Genomic DNA, 20,957 nt, shown 5'->3' with positions numbered 1-20,957 from the left:
AGCAAATGTCTTAAGCTGTTGGTTGTGTTTATAAATTACTTGCAACAAATCCAATCCTGAGAGTGGGCCTTGAACTGGAGTGTGGGCTGGGATTGTTTTCTCACGTCAACCTGACTAAATTTGGCTACTGCTTTACAATTCTGTGGGCTTTATGTAGTCAGTTGTTCACACTTAATAAGGCAGCAGCTTTACACTGCACAGGTTTTAAAGTAATAAACTTACTCAATATAAGAACCTTTCTCTTTATGAAGAAATAACTTTAATTAGACATAAAAGCTACTACTTAAACCGTTGCTAATGCTGAGATCTGAAACTTGTTGCTCATTTTAAATGGTACTTTAATTTGCTGATTCTTTTTCTCATACTCCCCCAGTATGTTTTGCACTCTTAGGTAACACTAGAGGTAGGCCAGCCCCTCGATATAAACATCTAATTGCTAAGAATTTTTGTAGGATCCTAAGCAGTTGGACTGATTTTTGGTTTTGTGTGTTTAGCAGCTTTCATGCAAAAGTCATGAAATGCAGTTATCTTTCAATAAAAGAGCAACAATAGCTAAATTCTATCCTAACCAAGTTGGAAAAAATTGCATAACAATTTGAGCGTGTTACAACTTTTCATCGCTCTGGCTGTGGCTGCTGCATGATGTGGCTCATTTTGAACTGAAGGAGGGCAGGCTTTCCAGGCTTTTTGGGTATCACTCTTTCCAAGTAAAGGAAGGAACTGTTCTGTTAAATACAAAAAATCAGAATGGTTTGGTTTGGGAGGGACCTTTGAAGATCATCTAGTCTAACCTATAAGCTGCAGTGCAGTGTAGTGTTACAACTTACAGCTTGGTATCTTACTTTATTACAGCTCTGCTATTGCAAACCTTGTTTTGTAATGGAAAAAAATGAAATAAAGGCTGTTATTACTTCCTTTTAAAGGAAACAATATTCAGGACAGGAGGGATGTTGCCTTCCCCTTCTAATGCCTGTTAAAAATGCATGCTTCTGTTAGATTCCAGTTTAGCTTGTGTATATATGATGAGACTATTATGAAAAGTGTACAGTTATGGATGTTTTGTAACATCTACCTGCTAAACAAAGCTAAAGTCACTTCTGCTTTTAAGATAAGTTGTTTTTTTTTTTTTTTAAATGTAGGATATGGTGACTCTGTACATGAAGTAGAATTGCATGCAGGGAGAGGGGATAATCTTGGAAAAGACTGTTAATGCAGCATTGGAATACATGTGCAAACAAATAAAGTATTTTTCCACTTTTTGAAAATTTAAAACTATTTAATAGGTGTACTTTAAAACTGCTAATTGTCAGTTATTTATTATGATAGCTGACTGTATATCTGTTAGTGCTCTCTTGAATACGAAAATGTTGGGCATAACAGAACACCTGAAGCTTACGTTGAGGTGTGAAGATAAAGAAAATGTTCATTGCTGTGGTCTAGAGTAGTGCACATCTCTTGACTCATGTTTATAGAGCCCCAGTGTGGAACATTTGGCTCTAAACTGCCCTGTTAATCAAAATATAAGTAATTATTCTTTTAGTAACCTTAAAGGGAAATAAGGAAACCATAAACCCTTTGACCATTAGGTAATTATCAACAATTAATGGTATTTGGATTTTAGATTTGCAAGCAAGAATTGTGTACCTGGCTGCTTTGAAGAATATCTTTGCTTTCTGAAAGTAAAATTCCTGCATTTCCAAGGGAAATGTTTTACAAATGGTCGTTGTAGAAAATGGAACAGAACCTGTGTGTATTCATGTGCGTACAGTGTGCTATTTGTGGAACTAATACTGGACTAAGTTCCTGATTTATGCGTGTTTGCTCTGGACCATATGGCTATCAAGTATTTTATGAACTAGAAAGATTGTATGCATGTGCACACAAATATTTATATATATACACATTTCTTTTTTCCAGAGTATCCTTTGAATCCCAAATTTAGATCTCAGAGAATGCTGGTCATTAAAAAGGGTAGTACAAAAGAACTGCAGATATCTGGATTCCCAGTGGTAGGAAGTCATCGTTCACAGCCAGTAAGGAATGGAACTGGCACAAGTGTTTATAAAGCATTATTCCCTAAACCTGTGACTCCACCCGCAAAGGTGAGTCTTGGATACTGGTGGCATGAGCAACATGCTGGAAAAAATGTGCTGTAATTCTGAATGTGCTTGTTTCACCCCTGAGAGTACAGTTCCTAGAGTGTTATGCTTCCAAATCTTAAGTACAGCACACCTCAAAAGTGAATGGAAGCAACTTTTTCTTATTTTTATTTTTAAACTCTCCTGCAGTTGGATCTCTCTTTGTTTCTCACTTACTTTTGAGCAGTGCAAGAGCTGTCCAAATGAGAGCAAAAAGGATGTTTTTAACTTATACAAAAGGCATTGCTATTCCTATATGATTTTAACAGAAAAATAGACACCTAGTGGAGAGAGATAGTGTAAAAATACCTTCAGAATTTACCCAATTATTGATAGAGATGATGTTGCAACCTATTAATGTTATTCTGGTCTCTTTCCAAATGCAACTTTCCAGATTCATCTCTTGATTTTTTGCTTCAGGATTATTTTCTCTGCTCCTGAAAGCATATGGTGGAGTTAGTTCTTTACTCTCTAACGTTCTACATTAAAACCAATACTTCAGCTGTTGAAGACTAATATTTTGATTCTTAATACCTCAAATATGAGGAACTTAATTGTTTTGAAACTTTAGTCTTTATTTAAAAAGTGTAAATGGTATTTGTGAATAGATGAATTGCTCATAAACAGTTTATTTTCCACAATAAAACAGGTGTTTGCACTAGGTGATGGTTGTAGTTGTGATTTGCTTTTGCTTAATCATTTTTCTGAGTCGTAGTTAATGGCTCCTTAAATTTCTGTTTAAATTTTTGTTTAGCCTACACAGTGGAAAAGCAAAGCAAAAGAAAACAAATTTGGGAATCCATTTCCTCATGACTCTGCATATGGTGTTAGCAATTTCAGTCCTTTCAAATCAACTGCCAAGGCGTTTACTGTATCACAATATTCAGTGAAAGAGGTAAAGCAATGTCTGTAGTTTTTATCAAATCTATAAAATGTTTAATGTGGTTAGATAAAGGGATCAGTAAGTTTTATGCAGAACTGTATTAAATAAGTTTTTTTTTTTTTTGGAAGTTACTGTGTGAGAAATATGGAAGGTACATCACTGACCTTTAAGTACTGTATGTTTGGTTTGGAGTAAAAATGGTGCATTAATAAGTATAGCCTGATAGATTTAAACTTCAAAGCTGGTAATGGTATTGTATACTTCAGAAGGTCTACTGTTTGTTAGCAGTGCTCCATAACCCTGCATCTCTGGGCTTATATATAAGAGCTATATATACTGAAATACAAATAACCTTTGCTCTGCTTTCAACTGCTGAATATATGTGAAACCTGAAACTACAGGTGCCAGGGTATCTGTCTTTCATTCTAAGTTTTCTAAATGACTAAATGTCTAATATTCTTTATCTTTCTGACTCTCTACCTCAGTGTAATCGGTCAAATTCTTCATCCCCTGTTGACAAAGTTGGTCAGCCTCGTTTAACAAAATTGACAAGAATGCGGACTGATAAGAAGAGTGAATTTTTGAAAGCATTGAAACGAGATAGAGTGCCAGAAGAACATGAAGACAAGAATCATACTGGGCAAGAGAAGGTAGTTTTATTCATACCTATTGTAGACCCGGCAGCAGTAGTTTTCAGGTGGACCATAAACCAGATCTTATTTTGCTGTAAGCAGCTGCTAAGTCATGGTCTTGGCTCTCTAAATGAAGGAAAAGAATTAGATTTTGATGAATTTAGAGGTCCAAGTACTACTCTTCTTCCAGTGCTTCTTAATAGTTTCTCTTTCTGCGGTATCTACTCATACATGTTAGTAACTGAGGTATATCTGTGTCTTTAGCAACAATAAAAAGGACAAATTAAGCTTAGCACTAACCAAATAATAGAATCATTAAGGCTGCAAAAGACGGCTAAGGTCAAGTCCAACTGTCAACCCAACACCACCATGTCCTGAAGTGCCATGTCCATGATTCAGATGTCACCTGAAATAACAAGGCAAATCATAATCAGTGGCTGAATTGTGCTTGGAAGAAGCTATCTTGCCCTGTAGCTATTAAAATTGTTTGTTTTATGAAATATTTTTAATAATCTGAGATGCATACTTCAGGTATATGATTTAACAGCTGAATGTAAGTTTACAGGGGTACTTGTTACAAAATTCTTGCTGAGCATTCTAAAATCTCTGGAAGCAAACAACACTGAGTGGAAGGGAAATGATGATGATTGTGTTGATCCTGGGCTGTGAAGTATGGTTTCTTACAAGTGCAGTATTGGCTGACTGAGTGATTGCCTCCTGCTATGGATAATGCTCTTAAATGTTCAGGTTGTGGATTTTGTTGTCAAAATTAGATAATGATCGTACTCTCCTCTTTGTTTTTACAGTTGGTAAGACTTCTGAGGCTATTTGGTTCACACTAAATAAGAACTACAGGTTGCTGAATGAGTAGAATAAAAAGAAACATCTCTGGTTTATAGGTTTAAAGAGCTTTTAATATTTGAGTGAACCTGAACTGTCTGCTTTCTAAATGAACTTTCTTCCTAGTTCTATTTCATGGCTAGTAAATTACAGTTGCTGTTAACAACAGCTTGAGAAGCTGTGGTGAGTGCATGTGTGCAGGGGAAGATGTTCTCTGAATTTCGAGACCAGTATCCAGTCTTTCTGAGCTTGTAGCAGACAGATTTGCTGGTTGAGGTATGGTGGCTGTGACCTGCCCCTTACACTAAGTCAACTTGAGAACTCTTACACTTTAAAACTTCTCTTGACATATGTGGCTGTGATACTTAATTGGGAGCCTTGTTTGTAAGTTCAACAGATAATGTTATTTTTGTAAGTATGAAAGACAGCTTAAGTAAGATCGAGTTTTCAGATACGTTTGAAACTTTGTAGAAAAACGTTTGAGGTAGAGCATGGGAGTTGCTTTCTACATTACTTGATCAGTGGCATAACTTAAGATTTCTGTAGTATCTAGGTATTGCAAACACTGAAAGTGTGAACAAAATTACCCCCAAAGTAGTATAGAGTGTCTCTATTTAAACTTTAATTTAAATTGAACAGAATAACTGAATCGTAGTTCTTGCAGACATTTACGAATGAATGAAACTTACTTTTAAACTTTGTTAATGTATAATTTTAACAGGATGATGACTCCTTTAACGTGCATAACAAAAAAAGTCCTCATCATGAGAGAGAGATAAATCGAAACTTTGAAAATGAAATTCCACAGGAGAATGGCAATGCTTCAGTTACATCTCAACCGATCATTCAATCTTCAGCTTTCCCTCAGGCAGATGCTCTTTCAATCTCACTCGAGGCAGAGCATAGGTATGTACTTTACATAATAATATGACGTGTTCCTTCATAGTGAGTGAACATGTCATAAATTCTTACTAGATCAGAAGTCAGAATCTGAAAACTTGAACACATAAAATGTTCAGTAAGTATTGTCAAGTTTAACATTTAGACATGTACTGATTTAACATGGAATGTACTTTATTTCTACTGGACTTGTGTACTGACTTGACCTTTTTAGCAGAGCAAGTTTATAGGTTTCCTTTTAAAGAAATAAAGCAAACTGCATAGTGACTTCATCCCTCTGATTTTCATCTGCATGCCTAAGAGGAACAAAGCATATAATTGCTATTTGTTTTAATACTTTAAATGCTGCCTCTTATGTAAACTTTTATTTTTCCTCATTATTAAAGTAATTATTTCTGTAGCTGACTTGTTGGTGCTGTCAGTGATATCACAAGACAGTGCACTGGAAAGGGAGGAAGTAACTTTAAAAGGTTTGAAACAATTATAGTATCTCGTAAAAGTAACTGCAGTAGCAACTGGTAGAGATGAGGATGATGCTGCTGGGAAATCACAGCTCAGTCTGGAGATCAGATTGTCATGAGCTCTGTCAAGTTCTTAATGTTTCTGGCAACTACAAAATTGCAGTGATGATTGTTGGGTGGGGTTTGGTTTTGTTATGGGTTTGGGGTTTTTTATTTTATTTTTAATGATAAATTATGTTGCAAACTCTACAAGTGTGCAATTGGACTAGAGAACTTTTCCTTTTGCAGTACCCGAAGAGGAAAGTCACATAACCTCTTACCCCTCATGAGTATGAAAAGTGAAATGCTCCCTGCTCTATTGCCTTCCCCCCCTCCCATTGGCTATGGAGGCAGAATTCTTTGGCCATGAGAGGCTGCTGATGACTATTTTTTTGACTAGAAGATAGGATTCAAATCTAACTCTCTTTTTTTCAATTTGGATTATTTTGAATGGCCTTCATAGGGTTTCTGGGCAAGTGTCTTTCCTTTATGGTATCTCAGAGAGGCTGTGTCTCCATTTTGTCGCAGCCCTTTGTCTGTGACCTCTGCATGCATGTGGACAGATATTATGGTAAGCCTTATGTGGTGAATTGGACTTGAAGTGACCAGCTTAACTCACAGGATACTTGTGCTTACCTAGTAACAGTATTGGCACATCTAGTACAAAATATATCTCGAGCTTCCCTTCTGTTGGGGAAGTTTCCAATATGCAGGCATCTTGTTGGTGTCAAGTTGGCAAATCTGAAGTTTAATTTTTTTACATACTTCACACTTCTAAGCATTCTAGAAGTCTAATGTCACTTCAAAGGGACAGGGGTCCTGCAAACTTTAGATGATAAGCCATTGCCGGATATCTTATTTACATTAACAGGATCTCTATAACTATTCATAGAATCATAGTATCACTAAGGTTGGAAAAACCCTCTGAGATCATCAAGTCCAACCATCAACTGAATACCACCATGCCTCCTAAACCATGTCCTGAAGTGCCACGTCTACAAGTGTGTTGAACACCTGCAGGGATGGCAACTCCACCTCTCTGGGCAGCCTGTTCTAATGCCTGACCAGTCTTTCAGTAAAGAAATTTTTTCTAATATCCAATCTAAACCTCCTCTGACACACCTTGAGACCATTTCCTCTTTTCCTACAACTTGGGTTAACTTGTGAGAAGATATCAACACCCACCTCGCTACAAGCCCCTTTCAGGTAGTTGTAGAGAGCGATAAGGTTTCCCCTCAGCCTCCTCTTCTCCAGACTAAACCACCCCAGTTCCCTCAGCTGCTCCTCATAAGACTTGCTCTCCAGACCCTTCACCAGCTTTGTTGCCCTTCTCTGGACACACTCCAGCACCTCAATGTCCTTCTTGTAGTGATGGGCCCAAAACTGAACACAGTATTTGAGGTGCAACCTCACCAGTGCCAAGTACAGGGGCACAATCACTGCCCTACTCCTGCTGATAGAAGCCAGGGTGCTGTTGGCCTTCTTGGCCACCTGAGCATACTGCTGGCTCATGTTCAGCTGGCTGTCAACCAACATCCCCAGGTCCTTTTCTTTTCCAGCCACTCTTCCCCAAGCCTGTAGTGTTGCATGGGGTTTTTGTGACTGAAGTGCAGGACCTGGTACTTGGCCTCATTAAACATCATACAATTGACCTCGGCTCATTCATCCAGCCTGTCCAGGTCCCTCTGCAGAGCCTTCCTACTCTCGAGCAGATCAACACTCCTGCCCAATTTGGTGTCATCTGCAAATGTACTGAGGGTGCACTCGATCCCCTCATCCAGATCATTGATAAAGGTATTAAACAAGACTGGCTCCAACACTGAGCCCTGGGGTACCCTGCTCGTGCCCGGCTGCCAACTGGATTGAGCTCCATTCACCATAACACTCTGGGCTCAGCCATTCAGCCAGTTTTTATACCCAATGAAGAGTACACCTGTCTAAGCCACGAGCCACCAGCTTCTCTAGGAGGATGCTGTGGGAGACAGTGTCAAAGGCTTTCCTAAAGCTTAGGCAGGCAACATCCACAGCCTTTCCCTCATCCACTAGGCAAGTTACCTGGTCATAGAAGGAGATCAGGTTGGTCAGGCAGGACCTGCCTTTCATGAACCCATGCTGACTGGGCCTGATCCGCTGGTTGTCCTGCGCATGCCTGTTAAGATCCCTCAAGATGAACCGCTCCATTATCTTCCCCACTACTGAGGTCAGGCTGACTGGCCTGTAGTTCCCTGGATCCTTCCTCTGGCCCTTCTTGTAGATGGGTGTCACATCAGCAAGCCTCCAGTCATCTGGGACCTCCCTGTTTAGCCAGGACTGCTGATAAATGATGGAGAGTGGCTTGGCAAGCTCCTCCACCAGCTCCCTCAGTACTCTCAGGTGGATCACATCTGGGACCATAGACTTGTGAGTGTCCAGGGGTGCAGCAGGTCATAAAATGCTTTCTCCTGGATTATGGGTGGTTTATCCTGCTCTCCGTCCCTGCCTTCCAGCTCAGAGGGCTGAATGTCCTGGGGATAACTCGTTTGACTATTAAAGACTGAGGCAAAGAAGGACGTGCCATATTTGCCCCTGCATCCAGTAGAGAATGGAGATTCTCCTTGGCTCTCTTCTTGTTCTTGATATATTTGTAAACATGTTTTTGTTATCTCTTACAGCAGTGGCCAGATTGAGTTCTAGCTGAGCCTTTGCCTTTCTGATTTTTTCTCTGCATGACCTAAAGAGATCCCTGTACTGTCCTTGAGTTGCCTGTCCCTTCTTCCAAAAGTGGTAAACTCTTCTTTTTTCCTGAGTCCCAGCAAAAGCTCCCTGTTCAGCCAGGACACTCACCTTCGCAGCTCCCCTGGTTCATCTTATGGTACATGGGGACACCCTGCTCCTGTGCCTTTAAGACTTCCTTCTTGAATGCCCAGCCTTCCTAGACCCCGTTACCCTTCAGGCTGCTTCCTATAGGACTCTCTCAACCTGCTTTAACATTTAAAGTTAACAAGTGCATGGTTTGCCTGAAGGAGGTGCTAATCCTTTTGGCAAAAACTTTGCAGCAGGTGAACTTACTGTCTTCGTTGTTAAATGTTATGGTGTTTTCACCCTCAGAGAACCTGCTTTCACAGCATCTTCACATACAAAACCATTTTCTTCCTGCTCAGATACTGCCATCCCACTTCTGGCACTAGCTAAAACACACCGATTTATTGCATCTTTGGATATCTCAAGCTTAGTCATGAGAGGGATCTGCCTCTTTTTTCTTCCCCCCCATCCCAGAATGCCCTACTAGTTGTAGTCTGTGCTGAAATATCAGCATCTGCTGATATTGGGTAAGATTCACTTGCAAAGAAGCCTGTCCTGGCTCCAACATAAACATGTGCTACAAAAAAGAAACCATATAAGGCCATTGCATCTTGAATTGGTTCCTGTGGAGGGAACCACCAGTATTCCTCATGGCTGCTGTGTTTTCCAGGAGAACTTGCAGATTCCTTCAGTGAGAGACTTTGGCTTTTTGTATCATTTTCAAGGGGTACACTGCTGCTTCGCCAGAGCAGTTATGCAAAGGAAATACATTCTTACTTTAAAAAGAAGGTACAGTTTTTACCGCATGTAGCAGTAGGGACCTGAGAAGGTCTCAACTTCGATGCTTTGTTTATCTTTTGTAAGGCTTTTAACCTACTTTTGTGGTAGAGTTTTTTTTTAAAAAAAGACTGATTAATCCATTTACACATATATGTAAACAGAGCTTGAAATGTCTGCATGTGTGTAGCAAATTCCTTCATGTTCTCCTTTTTAATTTAAAGGTTATTAAAGGAGATGGGCTGGCAGGAAGACAATGAAAATGATGAAACATGTGCTCCACTAACAGAGGATGAGATGAGGGAGTTCCGAGTCATTAGTGAACAGGTAACACTAAGTTAATGTTCCATTTTGAACTTGTAGTTGGCTACCCTAAATGCCTACCTTTGAGGAGAATCTGCAGTAATATTGATGGTTAGGGGTGCTGCTGTTTCAGTACCATTTCAGTATTGTGCTTTTGGAAGAATATTTGCTGTAAAAGGCTAGGGGACCAGTGCTTATTGTAGGTAAGGCCTATTCTCAAAATATCATGGCAAGTGTAAGGGAGTGCTTCTGTGTAGTTTCAGCATTGCTGGTAGAACTGCACAGGCTTTCCAGTTCCTCAGCTTAGCCTGAGGAAAGGTAACTTCCTTTCAAGGTTTTTATGCAGTTTCCTTGGTTCTCTGGAATGTGAATTTTCTCTGTTGGAAATTGAGAGACAGTTAACTTACTAGTAACAAAGTCTGAAAAGGCAATCTAGAATTTTTTTACTTATTTAAAATTAGGAGTGTTGTGTATACCTGACAGAGTCTGCAGGGGAGAATCTTGTGCAATATTAAATCTGAACATGTGATATTTCCGTAAGTCTAGGAACACGTGTTAAATTAGAATATTTGGAATATTAAACTCTTAAATGCTTGGCTTATTGACCAGCTTCTGCACTATGTGTGGAAATGCAGTAATTCCTTTCTTGTTCTAGAATCAGTTGTTTCCTTTCCCTCCAGTGTCTTTGACTTTCTGACTGCATCAGGTAGACAGATTGGGATACCCATTCCTCCTTCCTGCTTCTCCTCGGGGCCCCTTCCTTATTACAGACCTTGCAGTTGTTAGCACAGATGTTTGCAGCACTGTGGAAAAGGGGACTGCATTGCAGGAGAGACAGTGTGGGAGAGGGATCACTGAGGCAAGGCTTCTGAGGAAGTGGGTGAGAAGAGGGTAAGCTCTCATTGACTGTAGGGGCTTAGCACAATTGGAGGCACTTGGATACAGGTGGCTTGCCCGGAAGTGAAGGCTCTCAAGAGAGTTTTCCTTTTGTGTATATATTTAAAAGGTAGTGCTGAGGATCTAATGTAGCCCAGAGGTGAAGATGCAGAGAAAGTTGAAATACAACAGATTGAGTTTAGCTTTTTCTTTCTCTAAATACATCTTGTTTTCTCATTTCAGTTACAAAAAAATGGCCTTCGGAAAAACAACATTTTGAAAAATGGCTTTGTCTGTGACTTTAAATTTGGGCCCTGGAAAAACAGCACTTTCAAACCAGCTCTGGAGAATGAGGATTCTGAGACTACCAGCAGTGATACATCAGATGATGATGATGTGTGAAGACTCCTGTAACATTTGTAGAAGCCTCTTTTGATCTCATTAAAATATGGGGATGTGTTGTCCTAAAAAAATTTCTAATTTATATAGTAACATAAATACTAGAGGAAGGATGATGGGTATTTTCACTGAAGAAAGCAAGGGATGTTGCGCTGGGTTTGTTGAATATTACTATAACTTCTTTGTAAATGAATGTTCTAGAATGAGGGCTTGGGTTGACCCAGCATCAACTTCTTCATCACTGAAGCATTTCTGACTAGCAATGTGACAATGTAACAAACCACACTTTGTCATTTAATAATAAAAACAAAAAATTGCGCAATGTGTTGCAAAGCTTCTGTCTTAGTGTTCAAGTCTATAAGGAAAAAAAGGGCAGCTTGACAGTGTTTTGCTTGCCAAGTCATTTCTTTCTTACAATGGAAATCCTTGAGTCCACCTTGTACACAAAAAGGGCAATGTAGCATGTTGGCAACAATGAGCAAAGTGCACTAAAACGCTTTTCCTTAATTGAGCTGTTGTACTGTTCTACTTCGACACATCATTGTTCTTCAGCCATTTGTAGCCTAGCTGTTCCTAACAGCAAAGAGCCTCAAGCAAAAGGATCCTCCTTCGAGCCAGGTAACTATAGGCCCATCAGCCTTACTTCAATCCCTGGGAAAATTATGGAACGAATCCTCCTGAGGGCCATCACAAGTCAAATGAAGCATGTGATTGGGAAAAGCCAACATGGCTTCACTAAAGGCAGATCGTGCTTGACAAACCTGGTGGCCTTCTATGACAAAGTGACTTGCCTGGTTGACATGAGGCGGGTGGTGGGCATTGTCTACCTGGACTTCTCCAAGGCCTTTGATACAGTCCCCCACAGCCTCCTCCTGGAGAAATTAATGTGTTATGGCCTAGACAAGTGGTCTGTGCAGTGGGTGGGAAACTGGCTGACAGGCCGCACCCAAAGGGTGGTGGTAAAGCTCCTTTTCCAAGTGGCAACCTGTCACAAGTGGAGTCCCCCAGGGATCAATATTGGGCCCAGTGTTATTCAACATATTCATAAGTGATCTGGATACCAGCATCAAGTGTAGCCTGATGAAGTTTGCAGATGACACCAAGTTAAGTGGGGAAGTAGACACTCCAGAAGGGAGAGCTGCTCTGCAGGGAGATCTGGATAGGCTGGAGGAGTGGGCCAGCAAGAACCTTATGAAGTTCAACAAGGACAAGTGTAAGGTCTTGCACCTGGGAAAACATAATCCAGGAGTGCAGCACAGACTGGGATGCACCTGGATGGAGAGCAGCTCTGTGGAAAGGGACCTGGGGGTCCTGGTGGACACGAAGCTCAACATGAGCGAACAGTGTGCTGCTGTGGTCCAGAAGGCCAAGAGGATGCTGGGCTGCATCAAAAAGGGCATCACCAGCAGAGAGAAAGAAGTCATTATCCCGCTCTGCTCAGCCCTTGTCAGGCCACACCTGGAGTGCTGTGTACAGTTCTGGTCCCCGCTATACAAAAAGAATGTGGACAGGCTGGAAGGGTCCAGAGAAGGGCCACCAGGATGATCAAAGGACTGGAAAGCTGCCATACGAGGATAGGCTGGGAGAAAAGGAGACTCAGAGGGGATCTCATCACCATGTACCAGTACTTAAGGGGTAGCTACAAAGAAGAGGGAGGCTCCCTTTTTACACGGAGTCACATGGAGAGGACAAGGGGGGATGGACACAAGTTGCTCTTGGGGAGATTCCAGTTGGACACGAGAGGGAAATTTTTCACAGTGAGGACAGTCAACCATTGGAATAATCTCCCCAGGGAAGTGGTTGACTCGGCCACGTTAGACGCCTTCAGGAGTCGTCTGGACAGGGTGCTGGGCCACCTTGTCTAGCCTGTGCTCTTCCTAGAAAGGTTGGACTAGATGATCCCTGAGGTCCCTTCCAACCTGGGATTCTGTGTGATTTTGTGTTACAGTTCCAAATTTCTAAACTAAGCTATTGAAATCTAATTGAAAGATTTATTGGGTGTTGCAAGACCCAGTATTCTCACAGTGAACACATTTCTTGTGGGAAAATAACCATTTTGAGTTTACTACTCACATGCAGAAAAATAATTACACGGACTGGATTTGTCCACTACATGGGAAATAAACTGATATACAGGGTGTTGTCTCAGTGCATAGCATCAAGGGTATTGTTTTTAAATCTAGTAAATTTTGTTTGCATTTATATTAAATGTACTCTGGCAGCAGTGACTGCATTTCAAAATGATGTGAAAATAGTTTCATCACCAGATCTTGCTTTTATAGTAGCAGAAGTGTATCTATCCAGTAAGCACCTGTTTTGCTTACTTTGTGACAGACTTTTTCTTTATGATCACACATTTGAAAAACAATATGGTATTATTTATAGTTTTATTTAGTTTGTTTTAGTTCTTTAAATATTTTCCACAGGGTTGTACAAACTGTGTAGCATTAATTCATATGCACAGCTGCTCTTGGAGGACACATGCCTTTGTAACATAGCTTATATATATTATATATAGACAGACATTCCCCCTTCAAGATATTTTTGAATTGTACTGTTTCATATACTAAATACTTTGCAACTTAGGACTCTAAAGCAAAAATAATTATAAAGCTGAGGTCTTGTTCATATTTAACTCCTTTAGGAAAATACATTTTTATAAGGCAGATTCTATCAGTTTTGGGCTGAAGGTGGTTTGTGGGGTGTTTTTAATCAGTTTAAATAGATATTTCTGTTTAAGAGGTCAGTTTTTATCTTGGGACAGGCATGCAAATGAAGGATAAAAATTTTTTTTTTTTAGAGAGACCTGCCATATCAGTGAAGTCTTTCCTACCTGTATGCCTTACATACCTTTCTCCTTCCCTCTCCTGAAGTTTTTTTTAGTAGCTTTAACACCTTGGTGTAGTCCATTCCCTTTTTGGTTTTCACATCCTAGCAACAGGATCTTCTGCCTATCCTAATCACTTAGTGGTATGTGAATACATTATTTTTATTACTAAGTGAAAACTTTTTTGCCTTGGTATTTCTCAAAGTGGGATGCAGATTTTTTTCCCCTCTTTTTTCAGTTTAGTAAAAAGTGTCATCTCTGTAATTAACCCCTTGAAGATACTACAAGTATAGAATTGTGTTATAGTAAGGGTACTGACCTGGGAAATTTACACGTTGTAGTTGAGAAAATTGTCTTTAGAGAAACCAGAAATAATAGTTATACTTGGTACTTCTGTTTGGCTAGTTTATGTCTTGAAACTGGTAGCTGAAGTACAGGTTATAATGATCTGTGAGCAAAGGAGGTAACAGGAATTGAGCAGTGATTTTGCTTTGTAAAATGAAACACTTCTACAGGCTTTGTAACTTCTTTGCTATAAGCATGTGGCTGCTTCTTTTGTATCTGCTGTGTTGCCCATCCTGGCTCTATAGACACAACATAATTAACAGGTACTCCTACTACACTGTGTTTGCATTTCTGAAGTATGGCATGTTTGGTACTGTGATTTGATGTGCAGATGCATAGCCTTAACCAACTAATACTTGTGGCTTCAATTCTACTCCTATGCATTTGTCTGCTCTGCTAGTTCAGGGGCATGTCAGGTCTGCATAGCCCCTGTCTTAAATGCTTATCTGCCTGCTCTGTTACTTCAGTCTGCCCTTCACTGCAGTATGGAAGTGGGGAAGCCTCAGTGTTTCCACTGAGGAACTGGATTGCTTTATATTATATTTACTTATGACAAAGCTGAGTAGTGTGTTAGTCCTCTTTTTTTGCTGCTTTCTTTAGTCACTCACCTAGGAAGTCTTGTTTTCAGTTGAGGTTTTTTGTTTTCCTGGGAAATGTCACTTGCAACAAAGTTTCTGGGTTTCATATCTTACTTCTGTAAAATGTATGAAAGCATTCTTTTGTGCTGTTACCCTCCTTTTTTTTACTGCTTGAGGATGTAAAGCAGAAAGAAATCTGATTCTTTTGTGCGTAACAATGCAATTTTTTCTATCTTTGACTTTGTTCCTTTCACAGGGCAATTTTAGTAGTTCATCAGCCTTTCTTTTTTTTGTACGTAAACCACAATCCATTCCCAGGATTGATTTTCTGCTTGAGCAGATTAAACACCAGCAAGGAAGCCTTCCTTAAAGGCTTAAAAAGTTGGTGGACTAAGCTTTCCCATTTCCACAGTAGGTTCTATCAAGCTGTGGATGTTAAAGAATATCTGTTGGATAGTTTGTCAGTGCTGGGCGGAGGGAGATTGACTTATTTATGATGGGGACCTCAACTACAATGTTTCTTCTTTAAAGAATGCCTGTTCTTCAGTAAATACATTTAAACTGCTGGCTGCTAGAAACTGGAAGGAGAGTTTAGTCAAGGATGTCTTTGTTTTTCCTTTTTTTTTCTGTTTGCTGCTAGGCAGTGGCTGAGGTAGTTTACTCAGCTTCAGGGAACTTTTGGTCTGATTAAGGATTATTGCAGTTGTGCATCAAAACTTATTGGCTCATTAGGATGATGAATGTGCTGACTAGCTGGTCAGCTTTCCTTGTGCTTTTATTCATAGTAATCAGTGAGGTTTATTGCAAACTGAATGAGATGTTTTTCATTCCCTGGATCTCTCTTCAACCTTCCTGGAGGTAGCTGGCAATGCGTTTGCTAAACCAGCACTGGCAGTGATGTTTGAGGCATAGGTGTGTATCAAAAACTTCCTTCTATCTGTGGAGGTTTATGCTTCCTCAGATATTTGTAAGCAACTTCTGGGGCCTACCTCTTAGTGTGTTGCCATCTAAGAAAGACTTTCAGACAGACTAAAGAAAGTCATACCTTCAACCAGTTGGTCAGTAGAGTGTACTGCTCTGTTATTGAATTCACTACCTACAAAAACCTGTTCCCATTAGTTTCTTGTGCAGATCTGATCATCTGATGGAGATGCGAGGTCTTACAAAGCCTGTAGATGCATGCATTTCTTAAGTCTTTATAAAGATACCTGAGAGTATGCTTCCTATTTTGGCTTCATTCTGTATATCTTCCTTGGACATCCTCTTAGCATGCAGCTATTTATTCCCCTGGAAATAGCATGATTGTAACAGAGAAATGACATTTCATACTTCAGGGCAAATGCTTGTTTACTGGTATGATTGCTGATGTCCAGAGAAGTAATGCATGTCAGGCTAATGGAGCTTGGGTTAATGCAAGAGAACTAGAGTTCCATTAGGAGGTAGGGGGAGATAGCTGGTTCTGGTGGCACTAAGCAAGGCACTACAGAGTTTCAGCTTTGGAAGCAAAGGAAAGCAAACACCTCCAACTGCCAGGAAGCAGACTTGAGAACTGATGCAAGAAGTCCCTGGAAAGGTGATGGAGCAGTTCATCCTAGGGAGGTCATCTCCAGGCACGTAGAGGACAAGAAGGTTATCATAAATAGTCAGCATGGATTCAACAAGGGAAGATCATGCTTGACCAACCTGATAGCCTTCTGTGATGGCGTGACTGGCTGGGTCGACAAAGGGAGAGCAGTGGATGTTGTCTATCTTGACTTCAGTAAGGCATTCGACACTGTCTCCCATAACATCCACACAGGCAAGCTAAGGAAGTGTGGGTTGGATGAGTGGACAGTGAGGTGGACAGAGAACTGGCTCAACAACAGAACTCAGAGGGTCTTGATCAATGGAGCACAGTCTGGATCGAGGCCTGTCACTAGTGTTGTTCCCCAGGGGTCTGTGCTGGGTCCAGTCCTGTCAACATATTCATCAATGACCTGGACGAAGGGATAGAGTGTAACCTCAGCAAGTTCGCTGATGATGCCAAGCTGGGAGCGGTGGCTGATACACCAGAAGGCTGTGCTGCCATCCAGCGAGACCTGGACAGGCTGGAGACCTGGGCCGAGGGGAACCTCATGAAAGTCAACAAGAGCAAGTGCAAGGTCCTGCATCTGGGGAGGAACAACTCCATGCACCAGTACATGCTGGGGCTGAACTACTGGAAAGCAGCTCTGTTGAGAAGGACCTGTGGGTGCATGTGGACAGCAAGCTGACCCTGAGCCAGCACTGTGTCCTTGTGGCCAAGCAGGACAGCAGTATCCTGGGCTGCATTAAAAGGAAGGTGGCCAGCAGGTCGAGGGAGGTTATCCTCCCTCTCTGCTCTGCCCTAGTGAGACCACATTTGGAGTGCTGTGTCCAGTTTTGAGCTCCCCTGTTTAAGAAGGACAGGGAACTGCTCTAGCAAGTCCAGCGGAGAGCTACAAAGATGATCAGGGGACTGGAGTATCTGCCTTATGAGGAAAGGCAGGGAGACTTGGGTTTGTTCAGCCTGGAGAAGAGACGACTGAGGCGGGATCTCATCAATACCTATAAATATCTAAAGGGTGGGTGTCAGGATGATGGGCCAGACTCTTTTCAGCAGCGCCCAATGACAGGACAAGGTGCAATGGGCGCAAGTTGAAACACAGGGAACTCGACTTAAATATGACAAAAATCTTCTTGCTGTGAGGGTGACAGAGCAGTGGCACAGGCTGCCCAGGGAGGCTGTGGAGTCTCTTTCCCTGGGGAATTCAAAACCCACCTGGATGTGTTCCTGTGCCCCCTGCTCTAGGTGTTCCTGCTCAATCAGGGGAGTTGGACAAGATCGTCTCCAGAGGTCCCTTCCAACCCCTACCATTCTGTGATTCTGTGAAATGCTTGAAAGATGAACTTGGAGTAGTCTGGTGGCCTGAGCTATTGCATTTTGCTAGATTACCAGCCTGGCTGTGTTCTGCCCTGTTGTTACCTTCTAAGCCTATAGATTCTGAAACAGGCCTCTGCATCAGGTACCAACAGACAGCTGCTGACCTGCTCTGAAGCCAGATAGCATCCACTGTTGCCTTAGTGTTCTCACGGAAGGTTGTCAAGGAAGGTGATGTAGCTTTTCCTCCAATCTGTTAGTCTGTTAGCCAATAGCAGGACATGATGTGCAGCTCTGCTCCTGCCTATTGTAGTATGGCAGTTTTGGTACAGTGGCTTCCTCTTGATTCTTATTCCTTCTTCTGTGGGATAGCTTGATGTCTGGGATCTCTATGCTATATTAATCTCTGCATCTTCCATCTCCCATTGCTTCCTGTTGCAAGACTGCTGAAGTGGAACCATCTTTAGCAAGTTCTGGCGCATCATATCCGAGCTCAAGCGACTGCATCATAGATGGAAAAACAGTTGAGCTTTGAATAATCTGAAATACATGTGCATACACACAATTTGAATGTAATACAAGGGGACATTGTAGAATGGTTAGCAATAATTTATTTTCTACACTTGCCGTTTGTACCTGTTGGTGTTACTGGTGGCTCTCGTCATGGGTATCCTGGTCTTTCCTGCCCAGGATATACAGAGCTTAAATTATAGCCAGGCTGAAGGGCCTCTTCATCAATTACCTGGTTTGCTTTTTTCCCTGTGACATTGCTTTAGGTAACAAGGTATACTTTTTGAAAGGATAATGCTTGAAACGAGCTGGTCTGTAGGGAATTGATGTGTACTGTAAGCAGCCTACTGAATCAAGCCACTGTTTATGCTAAGCTGTAAACACTTATTATCAAAAGCTGAGAAATACTTCTGTCACCCTTGGAAAGCTGTTCCAAAAAGAAGCTCAAGTGTGAAACTAAAGTACACTGATATTTTAGTAAGTCCTCACATGACCATTTTTTTCTGCTCAGATTTTTTTCATTGTCCACCTACAAAGTGGGCATGCACAAACAATCTTTGTACAGTAGAACAACATCTTCTTAGTTGAACTAAATGAATTAGTTATTCTGAAAATGCAATGTGGAAATATATCAATGTTCCAGTTAAGCTATATTTTAGTATAATATAATTTTTAGTCTTTTGTTTGAAACTGCTGAAAAATGAACACATTAGCGCAGGTGGAACTGGTGATGGTGTCTGTGGTTATCTCAAACTTGTGCTTCCACTGCAAGGTTTTGTTCTCAGTCACTTAACTGCCAAATACTTAACATTGTGGGACTGGTTTTCCCTGCCTGACCAGGACACTGGGCATGCAGCTGCAGGGTGGCAGAGCCCAGCAGGTACACTGAAAGGAGCTAAAATTGGGGGGGAGCTAAAAATGGCAAAAGGGGGAAAAGCAATTTCAGTGGCAAGAATAAATGGGAGCAACACGAGGATGCACAAGCCCATAATTTTGAAAAGAAAGGTCTGCAATATGTTTCCATCCAGATCATGTAGCTGAGAGTCTTGTCTTCTGATGCCAATGAAGTGTTCCTTCTTGTCTCTTAGTGGCTAGTCTTGTGTTAGAATCCAACATTTGCTGCATGTGATGATCTCAGTTATGCAGTTGCATTGTAAGAAAGTCAAAGTCTTATATGGGTCATGTAAAGGTTTAATGTGGTTCTTTTATTTCTCCAGCTCTGCAGAGGGACCTGGACAGTTCTGGATTGATGGACTGAGGTAAATTGGATGAGGTCTAACAAGGCCAAGTACCGGGTCCTGCACTTCAGTCGCAAAAACCCCATGCAACGCTGCAGGCTTGGGGAAGAGTGGCTGGAGAGCTGCCCGGTGGAGAAGGCCCTGGGGGTGCTGGCTGACAGCTGGCTGAACATGAGCCGTCAGTGTGCTCAGGTGGCCAAGGGTGGCCAACAGCATCCTGGCTTGTATCAGCAATGGTGTGGCCAGCAGGAGTAGGGCAGTGATCGTGCCCCTGTACTCGGCACTGGTGGGGGCCACACCTCAAATGCTGTGTTCATTTCTGGGCCCCTCAGTACAGGAAGGACACTGAGGTGCTGGAGCGTGTCCAGAGAAGGGCAACAAAGCTGGTGAGGGTCTGGAGAGCAGGTCTTATGAGGAGCAGCTGAGGGAGCTGGGGTTGTTTAGTCTGGAGAAGAGGAGGCTGATAAGGAGATCTTATCGCTCTCTACCATGACCTGAAAGGAGGTTGTAGCAAGGTGGGTGTTGGTCTCTTCTCCCAAGTTAACCTAAGTTATAGGACAAGAGGAAATGGCTTCAGGTCACACCAGAGGAGGTTTAGATTGGATATTAGGAAAAATTTCTTTACTGAAAGAGTGGTCAGGCATTGGAACAGGCTGCCCAGAGAGGTGGTGGAGTCACCATCCCTGGAGGTGTTCAAAATATGTGAAGATGTGGCACTTCAGGACATGGTTTAGGAGGCATGGTGGTGGCGGGTTGGTGGTTGGACTTTTTGATCTTAGAGGTCTTTTCTGACCATAATGATTCTATGACTTTTTGGCAGAATTTGTGATGTAGAAACAGCAAGTCAGGAGCAAAAGGACAGGCCCAGAAGCTGTCCTTGGGCTGAGGAAGCAGGACGTAGACCAAGACACGAAGCTTCACTCACTAGTATTCACTCACTGGCTTCTTCCCCTGGATGCCCAAAAGCAGGTAGCAATTCTACCTAGAGCTGACTTCAAGGGGTTAGGGTGGAGAGATAAGGCTGGAGCAGGAAAATAATTTCTAAAAAAAATAGTAAAAATTGAGGGCTAAGAGGACTATGCAGACGCACAGCTCATGGGCCGGGTGGTGGAAGAGCTCAGGGTTTGGCAGAATCAGCTGAGTAAAATGAAGGATAGGTAGCTTGGCTCTGCTGCATACAGGTGCTTCAGCAGTGCTGCAGCTGTGGGTCAGGAGCTGCTTGTTACTTCCCAGGTGGGCCTGAGCTGCCTGGCAGGTCTGGGAGAGCAAACTGGCTTCTGGGGGAGAGCCCTGAAGGTGACCAGTGAGACCTTGGTGCTGCACTGGCTGCAGGAGCAATGGGTGCTATGTGGGTCGTGACTTAGCAGGGTTTGGGGGGCTCAGAAACATGCCTGGGGGAGGAGAAGCTGCAAGGAGGAGGAGGACTGATGGAAAGTGGTGGCTTACAGCTCCATGCTGAGCTGGAGGGCATTGTAGCACAACCAGTACCTGGTGTGGGCAGTGAAGATGTGCAAGTTGGTAAGCTGGGGATGAATGCTTTAGTGGGGTTTAA

General features: G+C 41.9%; 1 protein-coding gene across 10 annotated transcripts in view; it reads left to right on the top strand.

Annotated features, from left to right (window-relative positions):
- GPBP1 (GC-rich promoter binding protein 1) overlaps positions 1 to 11,353 on the top strand; it is a 35,317-nt gene extending 23,964 nt beyond the window's left edge. For all 10 annotated transcript variants that reach the window (XM_075078242.1, XM_075078238.1, XM_075078246.1 and 7 more), the window contains 6 exons: positions 1,918 to 2,102; positions 2,893 to 3,033; positions 3,507 to 3,671; positions 5,215 to 5,399; positions 9,676 to 9,778; positions 10,874 to 11,353. In XM_075078242.1, coding sequence (XP_074934343.1) covers positions 1,918 to 2,102; positions 2,893 to 3,033; positions 3,507 to 3,671; positions 5,215 to 5,399; positions 9,676 to 9,778; positions 10,874 to 11,032 — 938 coding nt within the window. In that variant the 3' untranslated portion in view covers positions 11,033 to 11,353. The remainder of the gene's footprint in view (positions 1 to 1,917; positions 2,103 to 2,892; positions 3,034 to 3,506; positions 3,672 to 5,214; positions 5,400 to 9,675; positions 9,779 to 10,873) is intronic.
- Positions 11,354 to 20,957: the final 9,604 nt, after the last annotated feature.

This window comes from Phalacrocorax aristotelis, chromosome Z (genome assembly GCF_949628215.1).
Source record: "Phalacrocorax aristotelis chromosome Z, bGulAri2.1, whole genome shotgun sequence".
Taxonomy (NCBI): domain Eukaryota; kingdom Metazoa; phylum Chordata; class Aves; order Suliformes; family Phalacrocoracidae; genus Phalacrocorax; species Phalacrocorax aristotelis.
The sequence above is the reverse complement of the archived record's forward strand: the minus strand, read 5'-3'. Positions and strand labels throughout refer to the sequence as shown.